Source organism: Neolamprologus multifasciatus, chromosome 5 (genome assembly GCF_963576455.1).
Source record: "Neolamprologus multifasciatus chromosome 5, fNeoMul1.2, whole genome shotgun sequence".
In the NCBI taxonomy this organism is placed as follows: Eukaryota; Metazoa; Chordata; class Actinopteri; order Cichliformes; family Cichlidae; genus Neolamprologus; species Neolamprologus multifasciatus.
In genome coordinates, this window is record NC_140443.1 from 11340796 (window position 1) to 11365900 (window position 25105).

General features: G+C 38.6%; 2 protein-coding genes across 8 annotated transcripts in view; one reads left to right on the forward strand and one right to left on the reverse strand.

The window, feature by feature from the left end:
- cenpp (centromere protein P) overlaps positions 1 to 25105 on the forward strand; it is a 109115-nt gene that overhangs the window by 77583 nt on the left and 6427 nt on the right. The window lies entirely within an intron of this gene.
- ecm2 (extracellular matrix protein 2, female organ and adipocyte specific) lies at positions 1813 to 24845 on the reverse strand. 5 transcript variants are annotated; one of them, XM_085158810.1, is made up of 13 exons: positions 24508 to 24845; positions 20416 to 20498; positions 19619 to 19756; positions 18746 to 18901; positions 13266 to 13454; positions 10278 to 11231; positions 8756 to 8871; positions 7922 to 8057; positions 7186 to 7343; positions 5820 to 5959; positions 5599 to 5711; positions 4868 to 5081; positions 1813 to 3363 (listed from the first exon to the last, which is right to left on the reverse strand). In XM_085158810.1, exons 1-13 carry the CDS (start codon positions 24828 to 24830, stop codon positions 3195 to 3197), a joined length of 2889 nt encoding a protein of 962 aa, XP_085014936.1. In that variant the 5' UTR covers positions 24831 to 24845; the 3' UTR covers positions 1813 to 3194. The 5 variants fall into 5 exon arrangements, with proteins under 5 accessions (XP_085014936.1, XP_085014938.1, XP_085014937.1 ...); XM_085158812.1 differs by lacking the exon at positions 13266 to 13454 and having other exon boundaries at positions 10278 to 11192; XM_085158811.1 differs by lacking the exon at positions 13266 to 13454.

The following is a 25105-nucleotide window of genomic DNA, read 5'->3' on the forward strand; positions in this document are numbered from 1 at the left end:
CTATCAAAATAATCGTTTGTGGCAGCCCTAGTGGTCACCAGCAGTTTTAGCTTATGACCCCTTAAAACTAAGGAATCTTTGTTTTTGCACTGTGTTGGAATATTTATCCTGTACTTTACCAACATTTTGATGCTACAGTTTGCATGCAAGACACAGACTTATCTCGAACACTGGTCTTTTCCATCAAACCTTTTCCATCGAATCAGTATGTTCTACGTATACTTGTTGTAAAAAGTAGTCATTTGTGTTACTGTTACCTTCCTATCAGCTCAATGGTTATTCTCCTCTGAATTCTGGGATCAACATTAAAAAATCTGGCATAACTTTCACTCAGAGAATTGATGCACACTGAATATTTTCACTTTTTATGACCATTCTCTGTAAAACCTAAAGATGGCTGTATAGAAAAATTCCAGCAGATCAGCAGTTTCATAAACACTCTGATCAGCCTGTGTGGCACCAACAACCATGCCTCAGTCAGACTCACTTACATCACCTTTCTTCACCATTGTGATGCTCAGTTTGAACTCCAGCAGGTCTTCGTTACCATGTCCTTATGCCTGGTTCCATACATTTGTACCATGTGACTGGCTGATTACATGTTTGCGTTAATGAGCAGTTGAATGGTGTGCCTAACAAATTGGCTGCTGAGTGTAGGTATCTCAGTTTTGGCCAGTGAACAAAAGCATCATAGTCACAGTTTCATTTGTCTCACAAATACAAGGTTGCAAAGTTAGGGATACACTGTTATTCACAAAAAACATAAAAAGCTGCTTCATTTTCCTTTTAATTTCATTTTTTCCATTTTTATATCACAGAAATCAGATGAATTGAGTTCCATCTCCGTACTGATCTTTTGTGCCTGATAAAATGTCTGAGTACATGGGAATGACTTTACAGTTTACTTTTTCAGTTACATCTCCTCATCCTGAGGAGCATGGATGAGGTCACATGACTAATGAGTATATGATTGTTCACTCACGTGTATGATATGCAAGACTGATGAACAGAGCAGCTGTTCATGTTGGCAGAGGAGAACTCCCTCAGGAAAAACTTTCATCTCAGCTTTAGTTCAAGGGAGGAAAGTTTTCCAGCTCCAGGTTCAGTCAGATGACAACTGCCGGCATCTAGAAACTGACCACACATTTGTGATTCTTTGTTTTATTGCTTTTATTCATTCAAATTAATTTTAGTCCCCATATAATTATCTAATATTTTCAGGTTTTTTACCATTAAAGAAGCTGAGGTTTTATGCTCCTCACAGTTTAGTTTTTTTTTCTGTTTCAATCATCCTTTCGATGTCTGTGACTGAAGTAAATGATCCTAAACCTCAGGCTTGTAGAGGAAAATATTATGAATTGGTTGGCTTTTTCAGCTCTGTTAATTGCAGCTTTCAGTAAATATGTATTACATATAGCTAAAAGACATGTAATGGAAGGTTAACTACATTTTTTTTCTTATTCTGTAAAAGTCATCATGGCTCCACTTTTTCCCTGAAGCCCAAGCTGTTAATTTGATAACATGAATATACTCCTAAATGTCCTGGACAGGCAGGCTGTGTAAATGATCAGGGGATCCAGTGCAATATAATCTAACTTATTTGGGTATGTGAGGGTACTAGGTTTAGGCAGACTTCACTCAGACAGGAATGGTAACTTAAAGTTTATTTCTTCCGTGCATCATAACATTGTGCTAAACTGTAAAATATAAAGTTGACTCACCAACTTCATATAATTTAAGCATGTTGGCCAGCCAAGAGCAAATGAAAGGATATAATCTTCAAATATATCTTAAATTTGTGAAAAAAAAATTAAAAATCTAAAGTAAATTGTTGAGTGTTTTGGACCTCTAGTGAGAGCTTTTCAAAGCAACGTTAAGGTAGAACGAGCCTTTCATGTACAAAGTGGTAATACATTATATTACAGTTTGCACAGCTTGAAAGCTGATGCACAGTAAAATAGTTTAAATTATAGTTTTTTACTTAGAGTTTAAAATATCTAAAAGTATTGTGTGTTTCTGTCTGGGAAAGAAGAAGATTCAGTTGAAAGAAAACACAGAAGTACAAATTTACAGTAAGTAAAATATGATATTTTCATGCAGCAGCATTAAAGTCAGAAATGTTTGGCCATAATCTCCATAAGTTCTTTAGCATACTCTGCTCCCACTCGGGATTAAATAAACCCATGTTAAGACACATACTATATAAAGCAGGATAAGAAGAAATAGAAGTTAACCCAGATACAGATGCAGTCATAACTTTGTAATGAATTGTGAATTCATTGTGAATTCTTTTAACCACAAAGTGAAGTGAAACAGTTGCTGTGCAGGATATACCATAACAAAAGCTCAATATCACATATGATGCATTCATCTTGATGATGCTGAATTGTAAATCATAACACATGCAATAGCAAGACTCCCACTTAATTTTTGCATCAAACATAAATCAGACTTAACTACAATTGAGGAGGTCACTGCCCTGTCCATACACGTAAGCAAGATAAAGATAAAATGTTGAGGAACAGGCATGTCATTACATCTCATCTTGATCTGTTTGAGGAATTGGCTCTCCAGCAGCACTTGGTTTAACGCAATCATCTTAGGGGATGTGTCACGTGTGAGCTTTCCATGTCAGGGTTTTTATGAAAACAGGCAGTGGAAGAATTGCTGCTGAGAAATGAAACATGAAGGTGCTGAGGTTGTTAAAAATAATGCGCTGTACTTGCAGTCGCACTTCATAGAATTCTTTCCATTTCTTTATTAGGATTTTCATTTTACTGTGAATTCCTTCCCTTTTACACAGTGATCCACAGCGGCGACCCTCTAGAGGGACCAGCCAAAAGTAGAGGAAGAAGATTTTCTGAGAGTAGACAGATGTGTTCTGTCACTTTCACACCAGTTTAAGATGGGCCAGGTGACAGAGCAGGACAGTTTACCAGATACCAAACCATGTGTTTGGTCTAAAGTTGTAGAAAATGTTCAAATAGCATCTTACCATACAACAGTACCCATGTTTGAATGTGTGTCAGATTTTGACATCAGACTAATGCGTTTTCTTGTAATTTTTTAGGTTTATTTGTATTATATTATTTGTATGATATTAGTAACAGAAAAAAATGATGAAATGAGATTTTGACTTCTTTTGGCAGATTAAAGTCCACTGTCTCTCAGTTTTTTATTTTGTTTATGTGTGTTCACTTGGTTTTCTGGGGTTTTAAGACCACACTTGATGCAGATCTTACACAGGAAAAGGCCATTGGTGAGATTTTTTGGGGGTCGATGTAGTTGTTTTCCAATCTTACAGCCACCAAGGTGGAGTCCCCGCTGTGGTTTGGGTCACAGATGGCTTCATCAGGAATACTCCTTGAAGACATAGCATGAGAATATAGATTCATGTTTATTCCCTATAGCTGAAACAAACTTTTTTTTCCATTATGTGTTAACTGGCAGATTATGGAGTTGCTCTATAAAGTACTGATCTGTGCCCAAGTATATTTTTGCATATATGCTCCCTCTGGGAAACATTATGTTGTTTTAATGTACAATTCACTGATATGCAGAAGATACACTGTTACAGAGTTCATTAATCACCAAAACTATTAATACACAGACATTAATATTTAGTTAATATAATGAGTATATAAGACCAACACTACTAATTACTTTTCACTTCATGTTGCATTTACTGCAGATCGTCTTTTGTTTTCTTTGTGTAGTTAAACATGTTCCAAAAGAAGAAAATACACACTTAGCATTTTCTAAGAAGAAATTTAACACATACATTTTTAGTCCGTTTTCAAGGTTTTAAACTTTTGTACATATTTATTCATTTTTAGGGTTTTTTTTTTTGTGTATTTATTGCACCACATATGTTAGAATGGTTAGCAATATTTCCTTCAAGTCTGATTGTAATTTCCCACCTGCAGTGTTAGCCTTCTTGCCAATAAAGACAGACCAAAGTGCAGTGTTTAAATTGGTAATTTCAAATAAAACACACTGCCACGACCTGGACTGTGTGCACATCGCAAGAAACCTGTGAGTGCATAATGAGGTGATTCAGTGCAACTCCTAGGTGGAACTATGAATCAACTTGTTTTGTTTCTTGTCGTCAAGACAACTCTCCATCCAGTGAACTTTCAGTATAATATTGTTTGGCAGTCTGTGTTGAATGAGTCAGTCATCTGGTCAGACTCATGTCTGTCATAGGAGCTTTGTTGTTGGTCTTAAATGACTTTGTGGTTCTGTGTTTAATCACCTATGTTTTTTCCTGACTCCTTTTCTTACTTAAATGAGTTTTTTGAGATCATCAATCACTATCTTATTTTTTTCTGTAACTAAATAAATCAGTAATCATTTCTGGTCATCATATTAAAGTCGGAGCAAATCATGCAAATCATTATTACACCATCAGTCTTAATTTTAATTATTAGTTACGCCATTGTACCAATCAAGTCAATAGTAATAATTTTTCTGTACTGTCTTGGAAGTTTGTGCAAAGCATTTGATTTGGGGAAAAAACCCATAAACAAATAACATGTAAAAATTAGCAAAGTGATATTACATTTTTGAAATTGTTCTTATTTTATAACTGATCCGTGATGGACTGGAGAGTTTCAAATATAGAGAGCTGTTAAGAGGTGTCTTCTATAAGCCTCATTTATGCTCCCATTTTATAATTAGCTAGTGCAGACATATAACAGTAGAGTTCTGCCTGTAACAGTACGCCCAGTGCCAAAAAATGTTCTCAACATAAACAAATTACGAGTAAGACAGTCTCATGTGTTTCAAGGAAGTAACTGTTTAAAAAGTTTACATATTAGAACATTCAAAATTAATGCATGTGTATTTATGAATAGTGCTTTCGTACCTGATCATGTTATTGTCGAGTCTGAGGAAGTGTAAGTTGGTCATTTCGTTGATGCCAGATGGCACAACAACCAGCTGGTTGTGGTCCAAACACAGTTCGACCAGGGAGTGGTAGGCCCCAAAGAACGACTCGGGTTCTGTCCCTTCTCCATCCAGTTTGTTGTAGGAAAGGTAGAGGTATTCTAAACCAGGTTGCATGTGGGCAAAAACGTAACCTGTGGAGGTATTTAAAGAAAATAATTTACCTTGTACAATAATTTAACTCTACCTGTACAAGTCTTAATAAGTGTTAACTGCAGCTCACCTTAAACTACACAGCAAATCATTAAGTCATTCTAAAGTAGTCTGTTAACTTTGACTATGTTGTTTATTTATTTATTTATTTATTGTTTTGTTTGTTTATGGTTAATAAAAAGATCAAAATAAATACACTTTGACCGCTTCCAGTACCCATACATCAGAAAGAGCATAAAAAACCCCAAACCTCTGATGTTGCTTGTGCATTGCTTTCTCAGTGTTGGAGAAACTGACCTAAATAGTAGCTAGCACTTACCACTTATGTATTATAGAAGTTAATTTTCTAAAAACCTTAGATCAATCATCAGCCTAATCCATTTAAAGTTATTATTGTTTAAAAAATAAAACATTGAATAGGAAGGTTTTGTGTCAGTCCGCTAACTTTAAGAAGGTAACATTTATTAGCCAGATAATCCTTTAACCAGTCACACCTACCAGGTATCCTCTCAATATTGTTTCCCAAGAGCACCAAGTGAACTAGAGATCTTGGTAGATATGAAGGAACCATGTAAAGCTTATTATATGAAAGGTCAATGGACTCCAAATTTCTGCAGAGAAGGTAACAGTATGAAAACAATTACTAACAGTAAGAGACCATGAAAATTACAGCTAAAGTAACACTACTGTGGGGGTAATAGCCTCTCTTTCTGTCAGACCTGTGGTTGATCCAGGCCAGTGGAGCAATCCTGGTCTCCTCCAGTTTGTTGTGTCTTAAAGAAACTATGTTCAGATTGCTGGTCTGATTGAAAACTGTCTCTGAGATTTCTTCAATCAGGTTGTTCTCCAAATAGAGTTCCTAAAAGATGGAAAAACATAAAAAAAAAAAACATTTGGCAACATGAGCATCATAATAGAAACTATTTATGAGGAAGTGGGATCCAATTTTACCGTGAGTTCCTAATTTCACATGCAATCAGTGTACATATGTTTCCTGGATGGTTTTTGTTCAGAGATCTTGGCAAATGGGTTTGTTGTTCTTCCTGACTTTGTTTAAGGCTGTAAATGCATAATTCATGCCAAAGCTGTGTTTGTGTTTTTTCAGTCTAATTAGTCAAATGAGAAGGCAGGCAGGAGTGTGACCACCACGCATAACCTTTAATTATAATCATTAACTCTTCACTATTCAAAAACCAAAGTCTCTCACAAAACTTGGAACCCTGAATATTTAGCAGAAAAACATGTTAATGATAGACTGTTGTTAATGATAGACTGTACTCTGGTTCTGGATGAACAACAATCAGAGTGTTTGGATTTGCAGAGAGAGTAAGTAAAACCTTTCCAGTGTCATAAAATGAAGTAGGTTTTAAGGTAGGTTTACAGCAGCATTGTGTTGCTGGTGTTCTGCATTGTTTGTGGTTAGCCAAAAGCCATAATTGCTCGGGTGGAATGGTTTCCCACAGGTAGAAGCAGAAATCAAACATCAGACCCAAAAAGAAAATGTTGCTACTTCAGCAAAAAGTAAATTCAGCTACTCTGACAATGTGAAAGAAAAATTGATCAACTATGTAATGGGTTGGTTTATTGAAAGCTGTGTATATTTATTTTCTTTGCCAGCTGCAGTTCAAAAAGGCTTATGAGCTGATTAAAGCTTCCATATTCTAGTTTAACAGTGTGCACAGATTTTAGAATTACATGTGAACATTAAGGGCTATCACCTCACAAATTCTATGAACAAACATATCAATATATTAAAGATTGGATGGGTGATTTAATATTTTTGGCAATATTGTGTATAAGTTGAGAGGCATCACATATAATTCACCTCTCTGCAGTTTGCATTTCCAGTTTTCTTCTGTCTCCAAATATCATTCACATAGGTTAGAGTTTCAATATAGCTGCGAGCAGTTGGCTGCCAAGTTTGTTTTTATAGATCCCAATGTTTGGAAGTTATATAAGCCTATTTCATCTCAAATATGAGGCCCGGGGGTCTTTTAAATAAGTCAAAAATGTGGCCAAGGATGTATCCCAGTGTGAGGAATGAGAGATAGTCAGAGAGTCAAGGAAACAGATATTTTTTCATACCAGCAATGACTTGGGAAGGCCTTGTGGTACAGTGCGGAAATGGTTTCTCCCCAGTCTGAGGTAGGAAAGCTGGATTAGGGGAGCGAAGGCCAGAGGATCTACATTCCCCTCACTCAGCAGATTCCCTTCCAGCTCCAGAATAACCAGGCTGCTCAAATCTTAAAGATAAAAAAAGATAAACTTGTGATGAATAGTGTGTTTAGAAGTGAATAACCATACATAGGATCTAACTTTCTTTTGGTCTGTGAGCTGTGCAATCCATGAAGTAACCAATTTATATTTTGAATTTTAAAAGAATGAACGGTTGTTTGTAACCCACAATATAGGAGACAGACATGGGAATATTGAATGGGAATCTATGGAAGAATCCTGCAGCAGCAAAGATTGTGCTAGAAATATAACTCTAAAGTCTCATAAAACTTTATTTTAGGGCAAACTTTTGTGTTTTTCATCAGATTTGACTAATTCCATACATGCAGCTTTATGCTTATTTGATGAATAAAATTAATGTAAATTAAGATCATATTTATATTTATAGCTGCCCAAATAAGTGCTCAGGGATGCCTGTTGATTCTGGAAGTCCTACAGGCCATGTAATTGATGAGGTCAAACTATAAGGAGATTTCATATCAATTCAATTCAGTTTTATTTAGATAGTGCCAAATGTCTGTGGTACTTTGACTTCTTGGACAAAGAAACACCAGCTGGATGTCATTAAAGGATGTAATAGCAGTACCTTGGAAGCTGTTTTCATCTATCCCTCTCAGTCTGTTTTCATTGATCTTCAGCTCCTGCAGGGTTGGGGGAAGGTCAGATGGCACAACGTCTAAAAGGTTTCCATCCAAATACAGACGTGTTAGCTTCTTCAGACCCTGAAACACACACACACACACACACACACACACACACACACACACACACACACACACACACACACACACACACACGCAGGTATAAGTATTGGAAAGTAAAAATAGGCTGCCACCAAGTTATTATCCTTGTTGTTGTTATTATTATTATTATTATTATTATTATTATTATTATTATTATAGAAATACATGTTTGTTTTCCTTCTCTGAATTTGTTGTTAATTTTTTTTCATTTAATGTTGTTTCCACATTTGTCACATTTATTAATAAAATGCAACATGTTTAGATGATTACTTTTTTCACATTTGGATATTTTCCATTGGTCTGTTTGTTTTTTTTCCTGCTGCTTCTCCTCGTCTAAATTTCAGGCGCAGTAGTCTAAGCAGATACGCAGACCTCCTTCTCCCTTTCCACCTCCTCTTTGGCATTTACATATTTTACAGATGTTTTTAGGTTTAGTAGGACATTCACTTTCCTTCTCATGAAAAAAATTGCTAAAAATCTTACTAAGTCTTACAGATTTTGTTATTATGTTACACCTTTCTTTCTCCATGGAGTTGATGATATTACACTGTAGATGGCCATATGTCTTTGCACACCCACCTTTAAACTTTATTACTTGAACCATTGTTATATTTCTGGCAGATGATTTTTAAAAAAAAGCTTGGGCTTCAGTCATTTTCAGTTTTATTATGACTTACTTTGAAGGCTTTAGCGTCAATGCCGGCAGAAGTAAGTTTGTTTTTCTTCAGGTTGATCCACTCCAGGTTAGGAATTCCATTAAAGGCATCTGCTGGGATGCTGCTGATGCTGTTGCCTGCAGGTCAGAGCAAGTTCAGTTAATATTGACAACAGGATTTCTCCAATTGTAGTTTGTTTCTGTGTGCTTTCTTAATTGGAGTCTTAGTTTCTAAATCCCTTCCTCAGGTTGGTAAGTGATACTAATTTGGTAAAAGTTTTTTCCAGCTTCTCACTTGTAGGTGGCAGTTGTCATGCCTTTCTCTTGTTAAACTTCAGATTTTTAGCAGCTTTAGATGATCGATGTTAATAATGCAAGTCTGCTTTTTCCAAACCTTGCAGCGCATTAGTTGTTTGTTTGGTAAAAGATGCTGCTGTTTTTACTGTAAAAAGATTATATGCGATTGTTGTACAACAGTGTTCATGTCACAAGGCTAAGGCTACGTTCACACTGCAGGTCTTAATGCTCAATTCCGATTTTTTGATCAAATCCGATTTTTTTGTCTGCGTGTTCACACTACAAATAAAATGCGACAGCAAACGCGCTCTAGTGTGAACGCTCAAAGCGGCCCGCATGCGCAAAAGAAACCTGACCTAATAATTATCCTTATTGCTGTTTAAGAGAGGAGCGGTGCTTCAAAGGATAGTTGCAGATTTCTGTCAGAATCTGCACTACAAATAAAATGTTCACGTTTCTCCAACGTTGTCTTCCCAACAGTTTCACTGACATCTACACTGAATGGCCAGGAAGCATTCGCGATGTCTTCTCGGGCGCTTCTCCGGTGCTGATAATTGGCGTCTGTCTTGTGTCGGTGACGTAAAAGACGGATTTATCGGATTCAGTACCACATACGAAAGTGACCCAGATCGGATTTGAAAATATCGGATTTGCGCCGTTCACACTGTCATACCATGATCGGATATGGGTTGCATAGGGTCAAAAAATTGGATTTGATGCGCTTTCGCCTGCAGTGTGAACGTAGCCTAAGACAAACATATACACGATGACAACTTGATGCTTTAAGTCTGGGTTGGGCTGACACTGACTATGATAAACTAAGCAAAGGGAAGCACACTGGGTAACTGAATCAAAATACAGTAACATGTTACAATGAAAATATTATGAACATTCAAAAAAGTTCACCTTAAAAAAGTTCATGAATATTTAAATTAGCCTACAGGTTGCTCGTTGTCCATTATGCAAGGTCACTGATTAAACACTGCATTCAACTGCAACAGTACAAATCCTCTGCAATCATTAGCCTAATGCGAGTATTATCCGTTTTATATTTCTCTTACTGTAAAAAAAAAAAAGGCTAAGAAGCTTCATCTGAGTTGTGGGTTAACATAATATTGAAGCTTCCTTTTTAAGTGTTTCACACGTATATGTATAACTCTACTGATAATATACATCCTTCTGAAATCCTCAGATTGTTTTGAGGGTTTGTTTTCTTTAATGACTCTGTGTCTCCGGTGTTGACTTACCCTCCAGACTGAGAGATTTCAGCTCAGGAATGGCCAGAGGAGGGAAGTGTGTGAGTTTGGCATCCTCACATGTGGCAGTAACGTCAGAGATGTCACAGCCTGGAGGAAGGCCTCCTCTGTTTACAACTATGATCTCCCTATCCTCTCCTTCTTGCGTCTCTTCGGTTTCTACCTGTTCCTCCTCTGTAGCAACTGGAGGTCTTGGAATTGGAGCAGGAAGGAGGTCTGGTTCCTCAGGTTCTTCAGGCTCTTTTGGAAGCATTTGAAACACATCTCCTCTCAGCCACACCTCCTCCTCCTGCTCCTCCTTTTCTTCCTTGCGCCTCTCGTTCTCTTCCTCACGCCTCTCGTTCTCTTCCTTGTGCCTCTCGTTCTCTTCCTCGCGCCTCTCGTTCTCTTCCTCGTGCCTCTCGTTCTCTTCCTCGTACCTCTCTTTCTCTTCCTCGTACCTCTCGTTCTCTTTCTCGGGCCTCTCGTTCTCTTCTTCGTGCCGCTCTTTCTCCTTTTCAACTAAATCCAAAAGTTCTTCCCTCAGCATCTCCTCCTGCTTTTTCCTTTCCTCCTCTAGCTTCCTTTCCCTCTCTCTTGCTTCTCTCTCTGCTTCCTCCTTCTGTTTCCTATCTTCCTCTTCCTCCTGCCTCCTCTTTTGCTCCTCATCTACCTGCCTGCTCCACTCCTCCAGTTCCTTTTCTTCCTGCAGCCTCAGTGCCTCCTCCTCCTGCTTTCTCATCTCCTCAGCTATCTTTCTCTGTTTCTCCTCCTGCTCTTTCCTTTGCTTCCTTCTCTTTCTTCTCGCTTCCTCCTTCTTCTTCACACGTTCTTCCTCCTCACGATGCTGCTCTGCCTCCCTCCAGAGGATTTTCTGGATTTCCTCTTGGGTCAGTGGAGTCACAACATCACTGGGGTCATTGGGAACTGGGGAGTCACCAGAAATGTCAAGGCTGAGGTCAGGTTCTGGGGGGGTTTATGGTGGTGAGGGACACCCCATCAAGGGGTAGGAGGGAAGGGGACAGGAAGGAAAAGAGGAGTGAAGAAAAAAAAGTTGGAGATACAGACAGAGAAAAAGATGAAGAAGTAGAGTGGAAAAATAAAGAAACTGCAATAAAAGAGAGGAAACAGGGAAATTGAGGTTGGTGGGGACAGACAGGCATGGTGATAGGTGGACAGACAGACAGCAGATGGACAAACAGACGGCTGTGTGTTAGTGCTGTGAACAAACAGCCATCTACATTCTTTCAGACCAGCTTGTTAAAGCTACAGAGCACACTGCTGCTGTAGACCAGTCTGGACCAAATCCCACTAAGACATATGATCACAGTCAGATAAAGTCAGTCGTTGTGGTGTTTGCTGCTGCTGGTGCATTCTGGTCCTAAATCTGATTATGAATTATAGACTTGTTTTCATAAACATACATCCATATTAGAATGTTTGTGTGTCTCATGTTTTTGTTAAGTCATGAAAACAAGAGAAGTTACAAGACGGTTTCATTTTGTAAAAGGCTAATCAACTTTGGCCTAAAAATTGGTTGGTTATATTTAACAATGGATCAGTTCCTCATCAAAATATCCGTACCACCTGATGTTGGCCTTGTTGACAGTGTTTGTGGCTGTTATTTATCTTTTGAGTCCAATTTTGTATTCAATTTCAAACATTTGTGGGGAATAAAATTAGCTCAGACAGCCTAAATACTTCTGATAAGGCATCTCCTAAGTTCATAGTTGTGCTTAGTTGGTTTCTGTAAATTTTCTGTTCAAATCTATAAAATGTCTTGTAGAAGCAGAAGCAATGGATACATTTTATAAAACATACAGTTTGTCATCTTATAGGAATTAAAAAACATCATGCAGCAAAATACTGTTCCTGATTTAGACCAACTTTAGCTCACTTGTCCAACACTTGTGCTGTTTTATAGTCAAAAAGTTTGTGTTAACAAGATCATTTAGTAAATATAAAATCAAAGAGACAAACTTACATCTGAGGTTTTTCAGTGAGTTTGGAAAAACTATAATTGGACTTTTGTTCCGGCTATAAAACAGCTTCCTTCCCAGTAAACTTTATACATACAACAGAAGGTGCACGTGTACAGGTAGAGACACACACCTTTTCTATGACCTTCAAGTCATAGAAAAGAGGTTTTCTTCTGCTGTATTTCTGTACATATGCACTCAATGTGGCATGCAAAAATATGAGCAACGACAAAATAGTGTAAGTTCAGCTATTTTTCCCCATAATTCTTAGAAGGTTTTAAAGACAAGTTTCCCATTTACAACAAAGGATGCACATACATGCAGAGGTAGAAAATTATTTGCCCCAACATTAGCAACTCAAAAAATTACAGTATAAAAATATATTTACATTTAACAATTATGTTCTCATTGGCAAAGGTTTTTACTACAGGCCTGCTGGCTGAGTCTTTCCCACAAATATTTTTTTTACAATTTGTTTTCTGCCTCCAGCATCTCCACAGATCTCCCAGTAATATGACTCAGCATCTCATCCTTACACCTCATATTAGTCCCACATTCATTCTTCTTTGTTCTGATAATCTGAATTGACAGTAAAGCAAAATTAATCCCAGACATGTTGAACAACAGATGTTATGTCCCAACATATAGACATGCTAAAACTCTCACAACATGAGTGTTCACGCATCCAAAATGTGCATACCACATTTTTAAAGCCATGATGAAACAGGAAGCAACATGCTGAGGCCTCAGAGATGGAAATTATTCAGCATCAAGGAAATGTTTCGATTCCGTTCAGAACTGATGTAATGAACAATTTACATGAGTTTCATTTTAAGAAAGGAGACGTCTACTGACTCATAAGATAGTAGCAGATAGAACTTGATAGAACATCTTGAAATGTGGATTATTGATTGATTGAGTTACTCTAGTAGGTCCCCTTTAGGTTTTGAGGGGACCTTGGTGTTAATATCTGTTGCCTCTGAATGTTGTACCATGGCTGTGTCACATGTTGTGTTTCTACCTGGCTCCATGCAGACAGGGCAGCACTCGCCCGCAGGGGTGAAGGGGAAATGACAGTGTATTTCGGGACAGGTGCTCTCATCACAAACCACCCGCCCTCCGGTACACAGACAAGTCACACAGGGCTTTGGGGACCAGACGGCCTGGTCAAACATGGTCAGACCCTGGTACACACACTGGCCCTGCTTACCTGAAACAACACAGAGACAGTAATTAATTGAAATCAAACTATGAAATGTTTATATTATCTAGAAGCATTAGTACATTTAACATTAGCAAATAATGTCTGAGACACATTAAGACCTGGCAGTGTACCCATAAGGACACACACTATGGGCAAGAACATGACTGCTACTGTAGTATATTGGCGTTTGACATCTGCAGTGAGCACACACAGTCATAAAACACTCTATGAAACTGCAGCCTCACCATCGTGGGTACATGGTAAAATTTCTGGTTTTCTGCACAACAACTGTGCAGATGCTGAAAGTATAATTATAATTGAAACAACTGGACATAATTACATAGCCTGCAAGCAGTCACTCAACACAATCAAACAAGCAGTGGGTAGCTGTTCCTGCTGTTCAGAAGGGAGGCGGTCTTTCTTGGCCTTTGATAGAGGCACACAATGCTAAATCAATTTTTGGTACATCACTTGATGGTATTCTGTTTTCTAAGCCCAACATACCTGCCAAACTTTTAAGTAATGATTTTGTCCTAGGTCATTCTCTTAGGATCTTAAAGCAAGTTAGGGGTGCTTTGTGCCTTCCAGACCTATCCATTTTTGCTCCCATAACTGAAAACCTTTCTTTTTCACCTGGCTTGATGGACCCTGTGTTTAAGCATTGGTCAGCATTAGGTCTTCACACTATTAAGGATCTCTACATCGACAATTGATTTGCTTCATTTGCTCAGCTGCAATCAAAATTTATGCTCCCCTCTGCTCATTTATTTAGATACTTACAAATTAGGAATTTTGTTAAACACTCTTTTACCCATCTGGATAAGCCCCCTGCTCATAGTGACTTTTATGATTATTTGATTAAAAATCCCACTTTCAAACACCTAATCAGCCAGTTGACTACACTTTTTACACTTATACCACCTACTAACCACATCAAGGATGCTTGGGTTAAGGACTTGGAAGTAGACATATCGGATGCTTTGTGGGCCAATGGGTTGAAGAAGATTAAAGAATGCTCTGTTAATGCCAGACTACAGCTTATACAGTTTAAGGTCCTTCATCGTTTGCATTTTTCTAAAACAAAGCTATGCAGCATTTTTCCGTCTATTTCGTCTTTGTGTGACAGATGCAAAGCAATGGATGGAACCCTTGGTCACCTTTTCTGGTCTTGCCCCACACTCAGGAGTTTCTGGGCAGAGATATTTAATATATATAACCGGATTTATGACTTAAAATTAGAGCCGGATGGTGTACTTGCAGTGCTAGGCTGCTCCCTAACCTCATTGGCACTCAGACGTCCTCTTCAGAAAGCCTTAATGTTTGGCATGATTGTAACTAAAAGACTTATTCTTAGAGCCTGGAAATTATCTCCTCCATTGTTCAGGGTTTGGCTACGTGAGATGATTGCTTGTTTGTATATTGAAGAGGTTCGTTATCGTTTGGCTGACACCCATTTTAAGTTTGTCGAAATCTGGGGCCCTTTTCTCAATCATATTAATGGGAATTTAACATAAACTTTAACCCATTTGACTGCACTTTGTGTTTGTGTGAAACTGCACTTCTGCCGGACCCTGATTCCTTCCTGGACATGTTTCCCACATCTTCTGGTCTTGGTGAACTCTCTGTTGCCCTGTCTAAACTCACACAGAAGATCATCTTCTTTGGTCAATGGTGTTTCTTTTGAATTTATGATTTGTACTGGCTAACTGGTGTATTTTTTTTTACTTACTTACTTACTTACTTACTTACTTATTTATGTATTTTTATTTTTTTCCTTTTCTTTCCTGTTTTCCTGTTTGGGTTTTTTTTGTTGTGTGTTGAACTTAAAATCTTATAAATAAACATTTAAAAACAAGCAGTGGGTGACACTTTGTTGCATAGTGGTGAATGAGAAGAAGCACCAAATGTGGTTTCTTTTCATTCAGATACCAAACATTTTCACTGTGAATCGTGTCTTAATAACAGAAACACTTTGGATCATGGAGTGCTGCTTAGAGAGTACACTATTTTACTTCATATTGAAAGAGTTTCCCAGTCTCTGCCCTGTTGTAGTTTTGTTTCCTAAATAAGAGAACAGTTCTAGTAAAAAGTCCCACCAGAAAATTCAAGGAAGTTACTCATGAAAATCTAAAATGTTGCTGATTTAAAGTTGGATGACTTGCCCTTCAAGATTATATTCCTGTGTTTGTCTAAACCCCTGCTTGATCTTTCACATTAGCCAAGTGTGACAGGTGGTGAGGCCAAACAGTGGCCTTTATAATGCGCTGTTTGCTGGCACACTGTAGCACAATTCAGGGAGTTTCCACTGTTCTTCTTTAGATGCCTCGGGACATTACAGGAAAACCTGTTACCTGTGGAGAAACTACTGGATCACAGCTGTAAATCCAGGTGTCATCAGCAGTGGGGAGCCTCTGTGTGAAAATTAAGTCAGTTTGGAAGAGAATTGTATGTTTTCTGCAAGACTTCCAGGAGCACTGCCTCACAAGAAGTTTAAAGACTTTAAAGCAAACATCAGCCATTTTTTGTGGATTGATTCAAGGAACTTTTTGACAGCATTAGTTTTACAGGATGGTGGCCCAATATTGTTTGGGGAGTGAATGGAGCATCTGTCTGACTTGCAGTAACCTGTAGAGGTGCAAAAATCTAATCAGCACTTTATGTTGTGACTGTTTTCTGGCTCTGGAGCTAGAAGCTGACATCCCCATTCCTAATCTCATCAACAAACCTCTGATTGACCAATTTAGTTTTCAAACAAAGGAACTTATTTTCACTGAACACAGAACCACAACAAATTGAGTCACTGAACAAAACTGAGCAGTGATTTAAGATTTAGAGCCAGACACAACTTTATTCTGGACCCTTTTCATGTCCCTCAGCAGGCCTGCTGCAATAATTGCTGTGTGTGTGTGTAGTCGAATCTAAAGCCTGTACTTTACTATAAAAAACAGACAAAGCATTTCTACTCCTCCCTTTGAATTAACTTCACCTTTCAACATGAGACCAAGGACAAGACAAGGCTATGCCTGGCAGTGAGTCAGTATAAAAGACTGTAAACCACTATGATACAGCAGGAAGAGCCTCTTTTTTTTTTTGTCTGTTAGCTCTGTCTGTCATCTATCCTTTCTAATGGTATGCTCTTTGTTACGTCTATAGCAACACAGGTAGTTAAGAGGCTCAGGTTATTTCTCTTAAATACGGTCTCCCTAATATCTTTGTCCTTTTAACAGTGAACAGTGAGACTGTCACCCTGTCATCTCAGTTCGAGCACACATACTTTAGAGCTTTTCTCTTTAAAACTTTGTCTCTGTGTCACTGTTCTCTACATTGCTCAGTAAATTGCAGGTTTTTGAATAAATAGCATGGTTAGCTTGGTAAGCGCTGTGATAATATTCAGAGCATATTATTTGTTGTTTTTATCACCAGTAGCACAATTAGTGGACAACAGTTAAAAACAATACAAGTTTTTATAATATTATAATATAACAGAAACACTTCTTTGGTCTTGGAGTCACCTGGTTGTAGTATCTGACTAAGCGTTTTTCTGCACACCCCCTCAGTGAGGTGTTTTCGGCATGTCCAACTGGGAAGAGGCCGCAGGGCAGTCCAGGACATGCTGGGAAGATTGTTTCTCAGTTGGGCTTACGACAGCTAGGTATCCCCTAAGAAGAGCTGGAGAAGGTGACTGGGAAGAGGGAGCTTGCTGCATTGCTGCATAAGGCCCCATTACACCCACTGCTGTCATCCTTGCAAAAGGCGGTGCAATCTAAAAGTGATGTTACATCCACTGACATGAGCCATGCTTTAGTGTTGTTTCAGCTTGGCCAGGTTGAAGGCACGAGTGTATGATGGTGTCATTTTTACTTTCACTTGGTATATCAGTGCAGAAGCTCAGAGATTTCCAGATAATACTGAGGGAGATGGTGCAGCAGTTTGAAAAGATGAGTTTCTTGAGAAAGCTTTGAAAAACTCCATGATCACTTTGCTTCTTGCTTCTACAACTTCGATTGTTATGTGGACACTGGTGCTGAGGTTTTATCTGAGTTTTATGAGAGTCCTACTGTTCAGAAGAATGCTGCGATAAGTCTGGTGCACCCTAAGCCCTCATGATGGTTGGATTTCCTTTGCTATAGCCCTTATAATTTGCTGGGCCAGATAGACAAAAATCCCATAACGACTGCTGCAATTTACAGAGATTCAGCCTAAACTAAACAGTTAGTTATACTCTGTTTTTAGTCAGTGTTCTGTTGACCAGTCATGTATAAGCACACTTTGGTGGAACTGATGTACACTGCAAACTTTAAAACGTTTGCTGCTACACCCAGACGATAAATGATCAGACCAGCCGATGTCTTCTCAGATTACTGTTAACCTTAGCCTAATTTTGAAAAGGTCGCCGGCGACCTGGTGAATGTAAATAGATTAAGATAATTAACACTTACACTAAAATGCTGTGACTTCTGGTCAGAGGTCTTTCATTTTCCCAGTCTTCAGTGGAAAGTCCACTGGTTTGATGAGCAGCTTCTTGCTACTGTAAACTGCAGTCTGATTGTTGCTGTTACATTACAGTCACTTAAACAGAGACTTGTTCTTACACGCAAAACAACAGCAAAAAAAAGAATTGAAAAAATCCTTGTAGCTTCCAACAAAAGCTTGCTGCCGCTACCTTCCCTTCTAATTACATAATGCTGACTTTAATGTGTTAAACTGAAGGTTTTCCACATGGCTTTGAGGTTATTCTTTGGAGCCTTTGTCCCCATCTCTGTGTGCGATGTTTCAGGGCTACTTCTCTGACGAGCTCTTTTCCCACAGATGTTTTTCCCTTCTGTTCATTTTGGAATGTGATGATTTGTCATTAAATTGTGGTGCTGTAAAAGCCGGCAGCTTTGTTATGAGAACAGGATGGAGCTTCTGAGCTGAGCTGTTGTTTGACTGGACTCATACATGCAGCTTCTCTAAATCTGGATGTTTTTTACTGTATCACTTAAGATTTTATTACCTATTATTTTTTTGTGAATATTTTTGGATATGTTAAAAAAAAACCTTCCTTCTGCTGTGTTAATAAGTCCACTTTGGTTCTAATTGCTGCATCTAATCTATCTCCTACTGGCAATGTGAATAATTTTAAAGTTTTTTTTTTTATCACTGTACACTGTGTTGTGATATTTGTTAGTAAAGTTGATTAGTCCATCCACACCCTATTTGCGAATCGACTAATCTATGTAACAGTAACCCTACGTTACTGTTACATTATTGGTCACATAAACATGGATTACCGGTAGCAGAGTTGTCTCACTGACCTGGGATGACGTTGTAGGTGGCGTGCTGTTCTCGGATGTTCTTATAGGGTTGTAGGAGAAGAGCATTTCCTTCTACAGGCACCACTGGGATGCTGGGACCAGGAACCAGTCTGATCTTCAGAGGTCTAGTTCGCCCCGCTCTAGCCCGGCCAAAACCTGCAACCACTGGTCATATTAATGTGCATCTTTCTAGGAACATGGGGATGTTTTTGGTTGTTTTGACACTGTCATTTAAGCTAAACTTGTTTCCCAAGTGTTCCCTTCTATGTTTGTGAGGGGTTTTTTTTGTAAATTGGTTTTTGCATCAGCAAACAGCAGTTTTCACACAAGAACCTTAGACCTTGCCCTTCACTGGTTTTTGGGAAAATATGACTGTAGCACATAGCAGGAAACAGCCCACTTCAGAAACATTATCACTACATGAAATGCTCTGTGTGCCTGATTAGTGAAGACAAGACACATGATGTCCATTTCCTAGAAGTGGATGCACCACGAGTCCGGCACTGACGTGTTAAAGATAGTTTAATGCCCAAACACGCTACATGTGACATTTTATCTTTCTCACCAGCACCCCTGCCAAGAAACTTTTAGAAAGATCCAGGGCTCAACTACATGATTCAGAGCATGAACACCAAACTCCACTCCTGTCAACTCCCAATACCCAATACATTTTCAGCACAACAGCTCTAATTGTAACTGTTGCTATAACTGTTGCTAAAACCACCTTATCTATTGGTGCCTTTTTGCTTTTAATGAAACTAGGCTTTCTCTACCTCCCTCAAATCTTTTTGCTACGGTAAAAAAAAATCTCTGTACTGGTCACACAAGTATTAAACTGAAAAAAAATTTACCCTGAATGACAAAAAGTCTCACCTTGTCCATCCTTCCTCCTCCTCCTCACTCTAAGAATCTCACCATTCTGGTTTCGTGGTCGGTTTCTGGCCTCAGCATCAGGGATGGTCAAGGCCACCAGCAGCCACAGACTGGCCACCACCAGCCACCACCTCATCCCTATAGAGCAGCACAGACTAGGTTCAGGAGGAGGTTGCTACACAGTACTTTTCCCCTTTTAATAAGATCTAACTATCAATAAACATGTTTTTTTTATCATGACAGCGTGAAAATAAACAGTGTTAAATAAGCAAATAAAAGGACATTTTTCCACACAAAGAAAGGTTGTTGTTTTGTTTTTTACAAAAAAAACATCACAAATACAAACAGCTGCAAAGTTTTGCATACATGTTGTTATAAACTTAGTTTAATCCCAAAAAGGATGGATTTAATACTCAGTCCACCTAGTTAAAGGAATACACTGAAGACAAATAAATAATATAAAACTGTAAATTCTTCAGGGTTTAAGATGTCCAAGTTTTGAGAGCAACATGAGACCTTTGTTTCATATTCTTCTGCATCTCCCTCTACACCCATTTTCTTTTATCTTTCCACTTTTCAGCTACATATGAATTAGAAAAATTATAAAAGGTCTAAAAAAAAGTGCCCCTCCCTTTTTTTAAGATTTCTTTTTGGTTTTAGTATTTTTCCTATTTTAAATCATCTTTTTTAATGCTTTACTTCCTACAGCTGGTAAAGTAACTGAAATCAAGCAGACAGATACATGTTTACCTCTAACTTCAGAAAAATAGACAACACAAAAAGAGAGAGGATTTTACCTGCAGCAGTTCTCAGTAAAGAGCTGTCAGCACTGCTTCTGTCCCTCATATAGCTCTCGGCTGGGGTCCTAATGGCTGGTTCCCTGTACGTGTGTAATGACTAGTCTATAAACAGCAGTCCTGTCATTATTAAAGCATAGAGATCTGAGGCTAAAACACACCTTCGCACACCTGATAGTTTGTTTTTCTGTCTGATTCCCCGTCTGAATGGAGCAGATTTAAGCAATTCTCTGTATCATATGAGCCTCTGATTGCTGTCCAGATAGACAACTTGTTTTTTCGTACTCAGTCAATAAATGCCAGGAAATTATTTTATTTAGAACTGATTTGTCATTGCTCTGAGCTTTTTAATTTTAGATCTCGGCACATTTCAGTTATGAGAAACCAGAAAATTCCTCATCTGGTGTAGTTACAATCAGACTTGTATGCATCATCTGTTTTTGGTACATTTCTGTGTCTGTTTTGTTTCTGTGTATTAATTTTACATGTTTTCAGCAGAAAGGTTTCCACATGTGGCGCCTCCATTTTGGTCAAAATAAACACCAGTTGAACTTTTCATATATTCAACCAAAAGCCTGAATCATATGTCAGGTCCTCATAATGTCCTTAAACCTTTAATTCAAAAGAAAACATAAATTATCCACAAAAACTGTAATAAAGCTCTGGGCTCAGATCACTTCTGAGCCTGATTATTACAGTTTTTAGACCAGTCCACATGGCTGATATGAGATTTAATTAAAAAAGAAAAAGAAAAAAAGTTTGCTGCAATCCAGCTCCAATTTCAGGACTAATAACATTGACCAAAACATTTACCATATATGGCTCACATTCAAAGTACTGTTAAAATCAGCTGGAAACGGTTTCCTCTGTTTGTATTTTAAGGACAAATAAAATGCACTTTTAAAAAAATGCTTCATAAACACTACAAATCTGTATGGAGCAAACTGTGGTACAAGTGAAACCGGTCCATACACGCAGACCTTTGTGTTCCCAGTTGACTTATTGTTTTTGTTTAAGATGACAAGTTTTAGTTACCCGTCTGAACTTTGGTGAGCAGTCTTATTTCCAATTACCAGTTAACAGAAGGGTCAGTGTGCATTACTGCCACCCTCTGGGCTGGAGTAATGTTAAAACTGATTGGCTGTGGTGAAATTTGTCAGATTTATCTGCATATGAGAGACATTATGTATTTCTTTAACAGTTATGAGAGACACCCAATAGTTTATACTTTAGAAGGAAAGTGGAGTTTCAGATATTTGTCATTTATGGTGAGGTGTGGTGTTGCATCTATTCCACGTTTTGCAAACATATGTACAATTTGGACATTTTAATTAAAAGAATCATGAAGATTATTATTGCACTCATGGCTACTCATATTCAAGTGCTTGTTTGCACAAATATCTGTCAGTCACAAGGCAGAAAGTCAGTCATTTAGGCCTGCTGACATTCAAACTGAGGATCAGAATGGGGGGAAAAGGTGATTTAAGTGACTTTGAATGTGGCATAATTGCTGGTGTCAGATAGGATGGTCACATTATCTCCAAAAATGCTGATCTAATTAAATTTTTCTGCATAATCATCTCTAAGAGCAGAAAACCAAGGGTGAAATTCACACAGGCTTGCCAAGATAGGACAAAAAATAAAATTTGTAACAGAAATCTGAGTTATGATTTCTGTTACAACATTCAGGTGGAGGTTAAAATTTGGCGTTAACAGCCTGAAAGCATGGATCCATCTTGCCTCATATCAACGGTTCAGGCTGGTGGAGGTGCTGTAAGGGTGTGGGGGATAAACAGCTTACATGTGATGTTAAGGGATGGACATGTTGACCACAGACAACCCATGTTCTGATGGCTGCTCCAGCAGGATAATACACCATGTCACAAAGCTCAAATAATCTCCAACAGGTTTCTTGAACATGACAGTGAGAGTATGTGTTATGTCTTATGATGGAACATAATTGGTGGGAAAGTTAAAGCTTCAAAACATGCCTTTAAATCTTAGTTAATTTATTATTTTTGCGATATTAGATAATGAATTTTAACCACTGTTAAAAACTACATCTCCCATGAAGTTTCACTGAAAATCACACATGTGTCACAGTTAGAGGCTCTTCTGATCCCCTACATACGCCCTCCCTCTTTTAATCATTCACATTTCCTTTAGGATGGAGTAAAATTTTAGTCTGCAGCTCCACGGACTGGAGGTCTGATCACATTCAGCTCCGAGACCCTCCCACCTCACATCAGCCCTCACCAATAGGAAACGAGGATTCAATGGGAAACAAAGAGCGAGAGAGAGACCAATGTGAGCTGAGACAGGAGAAAGAAAACAGGAGGGAGCGGAAAGAGATGGAAAATGTTCAGCAGTTCAGTTTCTGGATGAGCAGGCTCAGATGGAGAGACTTCCAATATGAGCAGCAGAGGATAAAAATAACCAGGAGTCTGTGTGTTTATGGATTAATGGAAGCCAGGCGGTGTTTAAAGCTCGAGCTTTGGTCCACTGGTCTTTGCTTTCCAAAAACATTCCACTGGATTTGGAGAAATCACCCAAACTAACTGAAGTTGAATTGTATTGACTTTTTATTGCAAATATTTTATGCAAACTACTTTCTGCTTATTGTACCGGCAACTTCCATAAGACAGCTCTAAACATTGGTGTCACATCTCAGTAACATAATCTGCAAAACTCCACTTATAGCCAACAAATGTATGTTTATTCAAACTAAGATTATTAGTCTGAAATAACCGATGCTTGTTTGACATCCAAAACCTGACTTGCCACCACTTATAGCTCATTGAAAACAAACATATTTGTGTCTTTATGTTGACCAGTTACAGGGTTTTTTTTATGACTTCCAAAGATCCAAAGGAAAATCTCCCATCATCCGTCCTGGTTTTTTTTGTTTTGTTTTGTTTTGTTTTTTTCAAACCAATTTCATTGTTTGGGGTTTCGTTGACTCAAACATTAGAGACATTTGTTTATGAAATGGTCATAAATAGCTTACTGTCATGCTTAGTCAGCCAACCAAAAGCCCATTCTAAGCCTCATAGTTACTATAAAATGTCAGCAAAGCTTGAAAAACCCTTATTTTACTTTCTCATGTCTCCCATTGCCTCCTGGAAATATTGAGTCTCTATAAAATATGTATATATCATAAATATCTGACACAAAAGCAGCAGATGCTCACCGAGCTTCTGACATTTAAATGCACCGACAAGGATGAAGCAAAGTATTTATTTACTGAGCTCTTGCAGTCTTTTGCAACCAGAGGAGTCACCCCCTGGTGGACATAAGAAATAATGCAGGTTTAAGGCATTTTAAACTTTGATGTCATCTTTTACACAGTAGTACAAACTATCGTCTGCAGCTCTGACAGTGCCTGCACATGTTGGTTTGTCCAGTTCATTTCCTTCGAGTGGACGCAGCAGTAATGGCTGTGTTTGTTGCGATGTAATCTCACATCATTTTGACTAATCACAATCACCAGCCTCTAGGTGTTGTATTTAGTGTGACGAATTTTGTTCCAGGAAATCTTCTGCAAAGTTGGCATCACCCAATGGAAACACACTAAACCAGAGAGAAATGCATATCTGGAGCAGCACAGTGGGAGCAAGCAAACGGGGCCTTGACAGACCAAACTAACCTCAAACAACAAGGAGAAAAACTGACTAGCAAAGACTTGCTTCACGCCCACAACTTCAGACGATGAGCAGCATGATCTGTTTATTCCAACCAGCATAACACGGGAGTCGTTCATTGCTTCCTGTGTTACTAAGAGACACAGGCATAAACCAGGTTTTCGTCTGTGATCCACATGGATATCAAGCCCATGTCGTGGAAGCTGTTTTGCTCAGTAATTAAATGATTTACAGAGTTTCTTGCATTACTTTGATAATTAGTGAGTTATTATTGTAACCAGTGTTTATGCTCAACCTGAAAAGAGTTAATTTATCACGTTATAAATCTCCAAGTGTTCTCCAGCAATGAAACAACTCTTTACAAACCCAAGTACAACAGACGGACAGACAGACAGGCAGAGACTTAGAGAGGGGAGGAGCTGAGGACAGACAGACATTAGCGCTACATTACCAGCAGTTCGAAGGTGGCTGCAGGACGTTAGGCCAATTTCTTCCAGCCTCTTTCCTCCTCCTCTGGTTCAGCAGGAACTCCAGGAGAGGTGTGTGTGTGTGTGTCGCTGAGTGATGACACTTAAAGTTTGCATGTGTCTCCAGGCGCAGAGATGTAGAGTAGAGCAGAGCAGGGTAATAAGTCTGCAAAGGAAAGCCAGGATTTGTACAGCAGCTGGAACAAAAAGTGAGCGAGTGAGAGAGAGAGTAACAAACAGACAGAGAGAGAGGGAGAGAGAGTGAGACAGGTCTGTCTTCCTGTATGTGTGAGGATGCTGCCAACATGCTGCAGGATATTGGAGCAAAACGATCGGCGGTGATGTCTCAGAAAAAGCAGGACTATCAGAGTATGAAGCACGAAGCCTAGTTTGGCTCTAAAGTCTAATAATGAGCTGAAAAGGTTAAGTTTGGATGGAGGTCCGATAAGAGTGTGTCACTTCAGTATCAAATAGAAGGCTCAGTGTGGAAAAATCCTCAGAGCCGCCTGAAGAAAGGAGGAACTTGACCTGCTCTGTCAGGTCTGGAATGATGCAATTAACATTTATTATTTTAAACACAGA